This window comes from Mchenga conophoros, linkage group LG3, assembly GCF_057382185.1.
Source record: "Mchenga conophoros isolate Kocher_MC1m ecotype Shallow Benthic linkage group LG3, M_conophoros_male_GT1.1, whole genome shotgun sequence".
NCBI lineage: Eukaryota > Metazoa > Chordata > Actinopteri > Cichliformes > Cichlidae > Mchenga > Mchenga conophoros.
Window position 1 is genome coordinate 38,052,648 of NC_140528.1, and position 12,432 is coordinate 38,065,079.

The 12,432-nt window shown below is 42.2% G+C and overlaps 2 protein-coding genes across 2 annotated transcripts in view; one reads left to right on the top strand and one right to left on the bottom strand.

Annotated features, from left to right (window-relative positions):
- The window catches only part of LOC146578520 (junctional adhesion molecule-like), a gene marked incomplete at its 5' end in the record, with an annotated part of 31,814 nt that extends 22,884 nt beyond the window's left edge, over positions 1-8,930 (top strand). Inside the window, 2 exons of the mRNA XM_085250168.1 lie at positions 3,557-3,624; positions 8,901-8,930. Of these exons, the coding sequence (XP_085106294.1) occupies positions 3,557-3,624; positions 8,901-8,930 (98 nt within the window). The remainder of the gene's footprint in view (positions 1-3,556; positions 3,625-8,900) is intronic.
- Positions 1-12,432, bottom strand: part of LOC146578510 (hemicentin-2-like) — an 871,231-nt gene that overhangs the window by 331,011 nt on the left and 527,788 nt on the right. The gene's annotated exons all lie outside the window — the stretch shown is intronic.

The following is a 12,432-nucleotide window of genomic DNA, read 5'->3' on the forward strand; positions in this document are numbered from 1 at the left end:
TCTTCCACCGCCCAACAATTTTCTCAGTCAAAGTCAGCAGGCACTCCACTCGCACTATACACAGTGCAGGTAGAGTGCCGCTTTCCCCTCTTGAGTTGTCTGACACCTCTGGTGTCCACCATTTGGTTCAGGCGTTACCACCACAACAGGCACCAACCACCTTGCAGCCGCAGCTCAGTGCAGCGGCTTCGGCAATGGAGATGCTGAACATGGTCCATTCGGACTCAATGTCCCCAGTCTCCCTCAGAATGCTGTTGAAGCTCTGCTGAAGGTGTGCTTGGAAGATCTCACAGACTGGGGCCTCTGCTAGGTGTTCCCAGCACACCCTCACCATACCTTTAGACGCGCTAGGTCTGTCCAGTGTCCTCCCCCACCACTTGAACCAACTCACCACCAGGTGGTCACAGCTCACCCGAGTGTCCAGAACATATGGCCGCAGGTCTGCTAATACGATTACAAAATCGATTGACCTGTGGCCATCCTCATGCAACGTGTACTTATGGACAATCTTATATTCGAACATGGTGTTCGTAATGGCCAAACTGTGGTTTGCCCAGATGTCCAACAACGAAACAGCACTTGGGTTCAGATCCTCCCAATCACTCCCCTCCAGGTCTCACTGTCATTGTCCACATGAGGATTGAAGTCTCCCAGTAGAACAATAGAGTCCCTAGGCGGAGCACCCTCCAGCAATCCAAGAAGGGTGAATTGTTCTCTTGGTGTTCTGCTCATAACGGTTCTCTGAATCGCTCTTTATCTGTACCCTCACCCTGGACCAATTTGCCAAAGAAGACCTTACCATGGGGCAGAAGCCCCCAGACAACAGCTCATGGGATCCCTGGGACACACAAACCCCTCCACCACGATAAGGTAGCGATTTGTGAAGTGGGTTTATATATTAATATTACATAAATAATTGTTTTCTTACTTTTCGTGTGTGAGTGCGTGTGTCTTAAGGTGACATGAGCGAGTAATATGTTTTGATCTCTATCCTTTCAGGAAAGTTTTTGCATCTGATAAAAGACAAAGGCAACTATTCATCCTTTAGTTCCTGAACATAGGGTTTATTTAGCATGTGGCTAAACCTTTAATTGATGCTATCACTGTTATCATACACCTGGTGACCTGGTGTATGATAACAGGTTAACTAATAAAATCTAGAACAACTCAACCAAACTCAAATGTAAAATAAACAATATAAATATTAAACATAAACAACATCATAATTCCCCCAGGATACAGTACTCTTGGTACAGTCCACTCAGCAATTTCTCAGATTTCTGAGGCTCCTCATTTTCTTGGTCATTGACATTGATGACTTGTAGAGACTCTGAGCATTAAACACAGGAAAAACAAAACAGTGAGTACAACAGTGGATTATGCACATTAACAGTACTGAATAATAAAAGTAACTACATTTGAACAAAAAAAAAAAATCCAACATATTAACAGGAAAATGTCCAAATCCTGTGACTCTACACCAGGAAACCATCAAGTGTTCTACATATGTGATTTTACAGATTTTAACCTGTTAAAATGTTTGTGATACTTTATATAAAAATTACTAGTTAATTCCCAGGACATCTTTAACAACCTATGTAAGGTCAGGGGTCACGTTTGGCTCAACTGGCAGAAAGAAAGGCTAAAGATCTGTGAGAGCTCATTAAAATATATTTTTGAGACTTTTGAAAAGTGAAATCATCATGTGTTTGAAAATGTGCTTCTTTAGCATCAGGCTAAAACTCAGCTGTACCTGTGATCTGTGATCACAGCTCTCTGTCCCACCTAATCAAGTTACACTTTATATATACACAATACACAACTTGCATCAAAGTGCATCAAGCAGTGTAAATGGAGTGTTGAAGGATTAACTGTCTGATTGACTGCTGGAGTCCAGCATCCACCCACACTCAGATGGCCTCCATCAGTTTTCTTTAGCACAGATGTGTCCTGCTCACTCTGGAGTCAGTGTTATCATCCTCATCTGTGACAATGTGAGACTCCAGCTGAGCTAGTTTTTCATTCATGAATTAACTTACTTATATTCTGTCCTGATAGTTTAACCTTAGAATTTCAACCGTGTGTAGCTGAGCAGACTCGGTGCTCCCTGCATGTTGTTGCTGTTACAGAGAGAGGACGGCTGCTCTCACTCTGTCAGGTTTAGATCAAATCAAACTAAGCTGGCAGTTTATCTGAACACAGGCAGTGCTTATTGTAAAGTATATATCTTTACTGTAGCTGCCTCTTTTTTTAATGTTCTTGAGACTGGTACTTTGATCCCTGACCATCCAGCTGAGTAGGGTTACTGATCTGTAAGTTTCCAAATTTCAGTTCTGAACAGTCTAGAGGAGACTGATTGCAGTGTGGCTTTGAACCTCTCATGCTGAAATCATCAGTATCCCTGTGACATCTGGATCAGCTTTGATAAACTGTTATTCTCTTACTCCATCATCTCCTCTGATTTTTGTTTTTAAATTAATTAATTCATGGTTGAGGACATATGAGCTGATAAACTTGTAAATTCCATAAAAGCCACAATCCACAGTTTGTATGTGTAACAACTGCATTGAATATTGCAAATTTTACAGAAATTAATTCAATACTTATCTGAGTTAATGATCACACTAAGCTCACTGAGATATTGAAAAACTCGTCTTTCAGCTGTAATTTTGAAAGCAGTCTGTCAGTTTGCACTGTTTGAAGTGCTTCATATATGTAAATTGTAAATTGTGTACACAGTGTAGTTTGGTTGGTGTGACAGCCTCATAATAAACAAACACATTTTCAGAGACTCGAGGATTTGACCTTCCAAAAGTCTCAGACATGGTTTAATGAGCTCTCACAGATCTGCAGCCAAACAGGTCAAATTATATAGAATAGCTGGATGAAACCAACTTGACCTAAATGCAGATGGCGCTGGTTCAAATCGACCCTGGGGCTCCCCAGCTAGTGAGGTCCTGGGCTGCGCTTAAAAAAAGGGGACCTCAATTTCTTTTTTACGGTGGCTGTGGCTTAGGTGGTAGAGCAGATCAGCTACTGATTGGAAGGTTGGTGGTTCGATCCTTGGCTTCTCCAGTCTGCATGCCAAATATCCTTGGGCAAGATACTAACCCCAAGTTGCCCTCTGATGAGTATGAATGTTGGTTAGTTTGCACTTGCGTTTAGAAGAGCTTGTGTGAATGGGGTGAATGAGGCATGTTGTATACAGCGCTTTGAGTGCTCTGGGAGAGTAGAAAAGTGCTATATATAAATCAGTCAATTTACTCTGACTTTCAATGAGCTGTTAGACCTGTTAATTAGTACATTTTTATTTTCATCTATTTTTTTAATGGTGAAAACAAGATGGCAGCTGCCATCTTGGTCAGATCACGTATTTCCTGTTTTTACATGAAAAAGCACAGAAAAATCAATCAGTATGAACATTTTCTCAATTTATACATATTGTGAATTATTTTTTAACCTAATCTCCTGAACTAAAATAAAATGGAAATGGATTCAGTTCTGTTCTTCACTGACAGCTGACAGCTGACACCTCACACCTGTTTCTCACCTGCAGGTCAGACAGGAGGATCTGTTGGACTGATCGTTGGTGTGTCAGTTTTTGCTGTGCTACTTGTTGCTGCTGTTGGTTTTTTGATCTCCAGAGTGATCTACAAAAGAATACAAAAACAGAGAATAAAACATTGCAAGCAGGTTCGAAGTTCTGCAGGGTTTTCAAAGCTCAACTCTAAGTCTCCGCCCGCTAAAAATTGCTACCGAAGAAAGACAGATAATCAAGGACTGAAAGAAAGTGATGATGATGATCATCTTCATCTTCAGTCTCCATAGATGAACTGTGAGTCAGACGATCTGAGGACAGAAACCAACTCTCCTGAACATCCAGCGGACGACTCCGATGATCATCATGTTCAGACTCAGACCAACAGTGTGTGTCTGTGCTGTCTGTCAGTGACTCTGAACTACAGTTTATTCATCTTCAGGCTGTTCATGAGATTTACTGACACAAAGTCAAACTGTGTTACAAACATACATGAATTTCTGAGCTCTGATCTCAGAGTCAGTGAGTGTTTTTGTGTTGGAGCTTCAAGTTCAGCTAATTAAATAGAACTCTTTTATGTTGAAATGAATTTATTTATTTACTTTATGTGACTTTTTCCTCCTTAAGTAGCCTACAGCCCACTGGAAAACAGTTTGTATAAAAATCTTCTCTTTGTCTGACATTTTTTTAGTGTGTAAATCCAGCTCATCAGATTTAACAGATTGAACAAACTGTTATAGACTCACATATTTCTCTCACTCTGATCCTGCACTGAGAAGTTTGACAACCTCTTCAACTTATCTTTTACCTGACACGCTGTTCAGGTCAGATTTGACCTGCTTTGACCTTTGACACCAGCAAAAACATCTTAAACTAATTTTGTATACAAAAACAATAATAAACAAAAATGTTTACACAGTTGTACAGATGATACAGATGTTTGTACACTGATACTGTTTTGGTACAAGTTTGACTGGGAATGTTTAGATCCACCAGTTTGGCTCAAATTAAGCAACATTGTGATTTTAGGGAAACCTGACACTGTGGTTCATACAGCACTTTATGCTCAGTAACAAAAGTATAAAAACATGAGTACATGAAAGCACAACTACCTACAGTGTGGCATTAATCATTACAGCAGTGAGGGCAGTGTGATGAACTAATGCACTGTTTTCTGGTCCCCAAACATCACTCCACTGTGAGAGCTTCTGCACTGACTGTTCTCAGGTTCAGTTCAAATCATGGTTCTTATTTTTGATACCTGACAATGTGAAGCCTCCACCTACAATATTCCACTGCTCCACCTTGCTGAGCATCTGTACTCTTCTCTCAGTGAGAGTCTCTTTAAACAGCCTCTTGGTGTTTTGCTTGGTTCCTGTGTGTCCATTGTGCATTTATCAACACTGTTTTGTTTTGCTTGGTTTTTTATATCTCTGTAAAAAAATTAAACACAACGACAATGATAATGAGTGAAATTCTTCTGTGAATGAATGAAATATGAACACTATGTAAGTGTTAATAAACATTTACATGCATACCTGTTAATGCTCTTTCTGAGTCTGTCCTGGCAACAACAGACAAAACTCTGTTTCTGAAGTGCCTTTAAGCAACTTCATAGACATCTTCTTCTGTAATTGAATGCTGTGAAAATCGCTCTTATGTATAAAACAGTGAATTAATCTGGGGCTGTTCCATCAACACTGATTATGAAATTATGAACCTGTGTGACTTGACTGATCCCCGGAGATCGTTTATAGTTGTAATAATTAATTAGTCATGAGTGCTGGGTCTGCACTTCCACAGGCTCGCTGGTTCAGAGACTTATTCCCGTTAATGACAAGGAAGCAAGACAAACAGCGATCGATCAATTTTACTTGTGCAAGGGAAGCCTCGGTCGGTGTCTCAGAAAAGCACTCTTAATCCAACTGCAAAATGACCCCGAATTACAGTGGGATGCCAAAGTTTGGGAAATCTTGTTAATAGTCATTATTTTTCCTGTATAAATATATATAGTTAAATATATCATATAGGAAACACACACAGTGATTTTTGAGAAGTGAAATGAAGTTTATTGGATTTACAGAAAGTATGCAAAAATTGTTTAACCAAAATCAGGCAGGTGTATAAATTTGGGCACTTTGACTATATGGGTTACTTGGTCTGCAGTGAACATGCTTCCTCTGCCCCCTCCTCGTCTTCCTCTTGCTCCTCCTTGTCCTTGTCGTCCTCTTCAACCTACTTCTTCACCTCCACATCCTCTTCCTCGGCCTCCTCTACTTCTCACTCTTCCTGCTCCCTCCATTGTACTCCGCACACACAGCTTACCTGTATTATAGTGCTTAGGCTGATTGCAAAGTGAACGAATTATCTAAGAAAGTTTTCACATGTGAAAGTGTGCCAGACAGTTGGCAAATTAGTGTTAATGATAGCCATACATGTGTATACTTTTGCTAGGAGTGTGTTGGAAATTTGGAAATTGAGTGTTGTGCAGTGAATTGTGCCTACAGTTTTGCAAAGTGTGTGTTACAAAATTGCAAACTGAGTGCAAAGCAGTTTTTGTGCTTTTAGTTTTGCAAACTCAGTGAGTGATTTTGCTATAAGTCTGAATAGTTTTAGGAATTGTGCTACAGGAATCACAGTTAGGGTTTAAGCATTCAGAAAAAACTGTATTACAGACTCAACCAAAGAAAGAAGAACTATGTGTGTTAGTGTCAGGCTGCAAGCACCAAAGTGTCTAAAGATACAATTTAAACTTGGTTTTATGCTAAGATGTCTTTTAAGTGTGGCTTAAACGGCTGACTGAAGAAAATGTCTTATATTCTACAGTTCTCTCTACAGTCATGTGATTTCCAGGAAGTGCTGCAGAAGCTGCATGCTCTCTCCCCCTGCAGACTATTTGTTGCTTGTTGTCATTGTTATCTCAGAGGATAGAGTTTAATCCTAGACTGAGGAGATGTGTGACTGCCACTGGTTGCAGTTTCTCATCACAATATCTCTCAGTATTCAGATTGTTTCCAGTGATGATGAACCTGTTACCTCATCAGTGCAGTGATCAGCACTCTCCACACTTTGACCTCATGACCCGCCTGTAGTCAGGAAGAGTTTCTTGTTGTTTTAGATTCTTTGTTCCTGACCTGCAGAGGTTCTTTGAGAGTTCAGCATTTACGCTGATCTTGAGTTTAAGCTTTGTGTCCTGAATCCTGTATTTAGGCTCCACCTCCTACTCGCCAACTTTTGTCAATCTTTGAGAAAAACTGGATTAGTGAGAAATACAGTTTTAAAGTAAAGTCAAGAGTCACTGACTGCGAGAACACATTAGGTTTTCAGGAGCTTCACACTTCCCACTTCCTCTTTGTGATGGAGGTGATCTTCTTCTTTATACTGTGTCAGATAAAGTATGACAGCTTTTCTTGAATTCATTTCATATGATGTGTTTTCACAGATGAAACTAGCCAACAGTAAATCAAATGCTTTCCACTAACTCAGCATGACCTTCATCTGTAACAAGTAACCACTTCCTGTTGATCTCTGAAATTCTCAGAAACTTTGAATCCATCTCCCAGTTTTCAGGTCAAACCAGCTTTGAGCAGTATTCAATAATCAGTGGGATTCTGGTGAACTGCTGTTCCGGTTTAGGACAGAGCTCAGACTATGTTGGTCACACTGAGCAGCAGTGTTGGGGAGTAACGGAATACATGTACCGCCGTTACGTATTTAAATTACAAAATATGAGTAACTGTATTCCGTTACAGTTACCGTTTATAAAGGTGGTATTCAGAATACAGTTACTTTGTTGAAATAAATGGATTACACTGCGGTACTTTCCTGTTTCATTTTGTCGCGGGTCAGGACTGTTTGGGTTTTGTTTGACAGCTACGTTCTGTTGTTCTAGGCGGCAGCGTTACGGTTGCCATGGTTACAGGGCTACGCTCTCTCTCTCTCTGCGACTGTGTGTTTCCTGGGTGAGAGAGCGCCTTTTCGTTGTTGTTGTTGTTGTTGTTGTGCTAAGCTAACAGGCAGAATGCTACAAGCATAGCTCTAAAGAATGTAGCATCATGGGCAGTGTAGTCCGTGTTGCAGGGAGAATGGACTGCCATACACATTATGGGTCTGTGAGCGCGAGGAGGGAGAAAAAGGCGAGTGGAAAGGTACGAGTTGTCGTCGAGGAAAAACGGGAGCTGGAAGCATGTAAATATAATAATAACCACTGCAGCCAAGAAGAGTGCCTGACGATTTAGCTTTGGCTATGTTAAATGGCTTTACTGAAGTGTGTATATATTTTTATTTCATTTGTATTCTGTATAATGCATTTAATTTATCTGAATGATTAATGAAATGTTCTTTATATCAGAATCAGAATCAGAATACTTTATTGATCCCTGCAGGAAATTATTTTTTGTTACATTTTTTTTTTTTTTTTTTTTTTTTTATATTTTGTGTTGAAAGGTTTTTCACCTATCCATCCACCTACCTATCAGCTATCTAACTAGCTGGTCAAAATAAATTGAGTGAAATTCAAAGTCTGGTCTTTTTCAAGTGTGGGCACCTCAGAGACAGAACACTTGACACCCAGAGGCCGAGGGCACCCCACCCCCCGAAGGGGCCCGAGCAAGCCACCGGGAGTGAGCGCCCAGTAGTGATGTGCGATACCAGTGATTTCCGATCCGATACCAAGTAAAATTCAGGGTGGTATCGGCGATACCGATACTTTTTAACATTAAGTTTTTCTACATTGTATTTCAAATTTTAGCTACAGATTGATTACAGAACATTAGACTACTTTTTTTTTTACTGTTTAATAATGCAGAATTATTATATACATATAAAAAAAAAACTGAAGTTGTGTGCTATTTGAACACGTAATTTAACATGTCATTTAACGTTTATCTTGTCTGGACATGTCGTCAAAAATATTCAACATAATTTAACATGTCATTTAACGTTTATCTTGTCTGGACATGTCGTCAAAAATATTCAACATAATTTAACATGTCATTTAACGTCTATCTTGTCTGGACATGTCAACAAAAACATTTGACAGTAACACTTTCCCTTATTCACAGGTTTTTGTTTAGGAACAACAGCATATTTACAGTTTTCCCTCTAAGTCTGCTCCGTTTTTTGCTCACAACCTGTCCTGCTTTTGAAAAGATTCTCTCGTATCTCACTACAAGTCTGCTTAGGGATGGGAAGGTTTGTTCATGTTCTTGCCACCAAACCAATGGATCCTTATCTCGGGGAATCAGTTTTTCCTCTGAGTACCGCCGTATTTCAATGAGTACATCACTGGAAGCTGACCGGTGATGTTGGCTTGACACAACCTGCATGTCAAAATCTGTCCATATCCCTCCTTTTGTTGCAGCTGGACCTGCGGGTGGAGGACTCGGGATAGACCCTGAAGTAGAAGGCCCTGAGGCAGAGCTAACAGTAGGCGTTGAGCTTACAGTTAGAGTGGGAGTGGACTGTCCTGTCTGATAGACTTCTTGCATTTCAGTGTGGAGACGTTTCTTTACAGTTTTTCTCGATTGCTTAAACACTATAACCAGGCCTCTAAACTAAAATTTCAAAACCGTAACCCTATTGGTCAAAAAGCTCACCCATTTCCCTGAACTATAAACACTATTCCCTGCTTTGACACATGACTCAAATTTGGTGAACTGTCACTGCAAAACTCTACACACAAATCCCTACATTTTACAGTGCTTACACCATGTAGTCATTTAGAAAGCACTAGCATGCAATAATGTTAACTTAAGTCAGCATAGCTTGAGCTCAATTAGCACACAATTAACCAGGTGGAAACACTAGGAGTCAAAATTTAGCACACACCAATCAGAACCTGCGATGGATAGATAAAAGGGCCAAAGTCAGCTCATTCAGGTTTGAAACAATGGATCCAAAGAGATGCAAAGGAAGAGGACGTGGTGGAGAAAGAGGACGTGGTGAAGGAGGAGGACGTGGTGGAGGAAGAGGACATGGTGAAGGAGGAGGACGTGGTGGAGGAAGAGGACATGGTGAAAGAGGAGGACGTGGTGAAGGAGGAGGACGTGGTGGAGGAAGAGGACATGGTGAAAGAGGAGGACGTGGTGAAAGAGGAGGATGTGGTGGAAGAGGAGGAGGAGGTGGTCTAGGACAACAGGAAGGTGGTGGAGGAGGAGGGAGAGGTGGAGGAGGAGGAGGACGTGGTGAAGGAGGTGGAGGTGGAGAACGACGGCGACAAGTAAGGGGAAGAGCAAGGGCACGAAGACAGTTAGTCTCGGATGAAATTCGAGCCACTTTAGTTGACCATGTCCTTGTCCATGGGATGACTATGAGGGAGGCTGGGCAACGAGTACAACCAAATTTGAGTCGCTTCACTGTTGCCTCCATCATCAGAACCTTCAGGGAGGAAAACAGGTAGGTGTACTTGCAGTAAGACTGCTTTGTACAGTAACGTTTAAGTTACTGAACTTATGTGTCTTGAGTTTCAGTATGTTTCCATTATTTTCCTGTAAAATGAATGTGTGACAGTTACAGTAATGAGTGCTTCTATTTTTGTAGGACACAGAGACGACCACCTGGTGGAGGCAGGTTAAGGCTTTTGTCGGAGGAGCAAGAGAGGGAACTTGTAAACATGGTAATTGCAAATAATGTAATCCGCCTGCAAGAGATTCAAAGGAGAGTGATTGAGGATGATCATCTTTTTCGAGGCATAAATGCCATCAGCCTCTCCACAATTGACTGCATCCTCCGAAAGAATCAATTCCGGATGAAACAGGCATACCGAGTCCCTTTCGAACGAAACTCTGACAGAGTGAAAAACCAACGTGTGGAACATGTTCAGGTATGAGTTTTGATACTGTATAAAGTATTGTGTACCATCACAGCATGGCAGTTTATGCTGCCATTTCAGCACTCTTGAACTGTGGTTCAGGGTACCGATTGACTCTACTGTGTTATGTGTTTTGCAGAGAATCTTTGAGATTGAAGGACGGCCTGTTCCCCATGAAATAATCTTTGTGGATGAGGCAGGTTTTAACCTGACCAAAAGAAGGAAAAGGGGGAGGAACATAATTGGCCATCGGGCTATTGTAAATGTCCCTGGTCAGCGTGGGGGGAATGTCACTATGTGCGCAGCCATCAGCCAACGAGGGGTACTCCACCGCCATGCCGTACTAGGACCCTATAACACTATGCTTCTCCTTGCTTTTCTTGATGGTTTAAGACAACATATGTTCCAGCTGGACTACAGGGAACCAGCACAGCCAGAGCAGCCTCACTACGTTGTTGTGTGGGATAACGTCAGCTTCCATCGCGCTGCTCTGGTTCGTGACTGGTTTACCAATAACCCAAGGTTTTCTAATATCTTTCTGCCTGCATACTCTCCCTTTCTAAACCCGATAGAGGAGTTATTTTCGGCATGGCGGTGGAAAGTGTATGACCGAGAACCTTATGTCCGTGTTCACCTCCTTCAGGCCATGGAAGAAGCCTGCCTAGACATATCAGTAGATGCATGCCAGGGGTGGATCAGGCATGCAAGAGGATTTTACCCCCGCTGCCTGGCTGGGGCCAATATAGCCTGTGATGTGGATGAGATTCTCTGGCCTGACCCAGACCAAAGACAAGATGCTGAGGTGGGATAATGTTTCTGGTGTGTGTTGTACTGTATAGTACATGAATGACAATGTGCCACTGTACATACATTGGTTGCGTCTTTTGTGTTTATCATGTGGCAAGGGTTTTGAAGGGGAGAATCATAAGCAACCTAATTGTTTTGGAACTATTGTTTTGAATTAATTGTACCAGTGTGCAAAACTCTGTTGTAGTGTGTGTGTTTTTGAGGGCTTCTGTTTGATGTCTGAGGGCAAAGTTTGGGTTTTCAGCAGGAGTGAATAGTTTTGGGTGTAGAGCTTCATTTTGACCTGGAAATAGGATGTTTGGGAAATTGAGTGAGATGTTATGGATTTGTGTTTACTGTTGTGAGGATATGAGGCATAGTTTCAAGAAATGTGTTTTAGCAATCGAGACAAACTGTAATACTTTACTGCTATGGTAGCCAATGTTTCAAATGCAGGTTTGACAGGATTGTGAGTGTAAACTTTATCCAAAACCTAGTGAGGGTTTACTCATCTTTGCCAGTGGGTGGCTGTAGCTCATCAAACCAAAATTGATGTTTTCCAGCTTGAAGTTTTTTGAAAACTTAAACTGTTTCTGCTCCTAGGGTGGCTCAGGGCCAGCCTACCCCTGGACCCATACCTGTTCCCCAGGTGTGGGTGGTTGAGGTCAAGCTATTCGCTGTTCCAGTTTCCGGTGCCGCTAGGGCTCTGCTGCTCCCTGCACCCATACCAGTTCCTTGGGTAGGCACAGCTGGAATCCAGCCATCACTGGTTTCCTGGGTGAGGGCAGCTGAGACCCTGTTGACCTCTGCAACCATAAAATTTCCTCGGGTGGGATTGGATGGTGTCCAGCCCGTTCATGCACCCATGCTGGCTCCCTGGGTGAGGGAAGCAGAGACCCTGCTAACTCCTGAACCCATATGTCCCTACACTGGTTCCCAGGGTAAGGGCAGCCAGGGCCCAATTCGTCCCTGCTCCTGTATCTGTTCCTCGGGTGGGGTCAGCTGTTGTCCGGCCAGGGACTGGCTGTGGCCACCACCGGCAGCTTCCACGTCACTACTTGAAGGCTCAGGAGAGCCTTCCCAGTCACTTGCTCCCGAGATGTCCTTGTGCCAGCTGGTCCTGCCAAGGACTGAGGAACTTTACCTTTGCTGGTGCTACTGCACATTTGGTCAGCCTCAGGATCAGTTTCATTGTCTGTGCTGGATGCACGGTCAGCCTACGGATTTACTTTGTCACTTGTGCTGCTGTCGACCAGACCTGCTCCATCACCACTGCTGGCCCCGTGGTTGGCCTCCT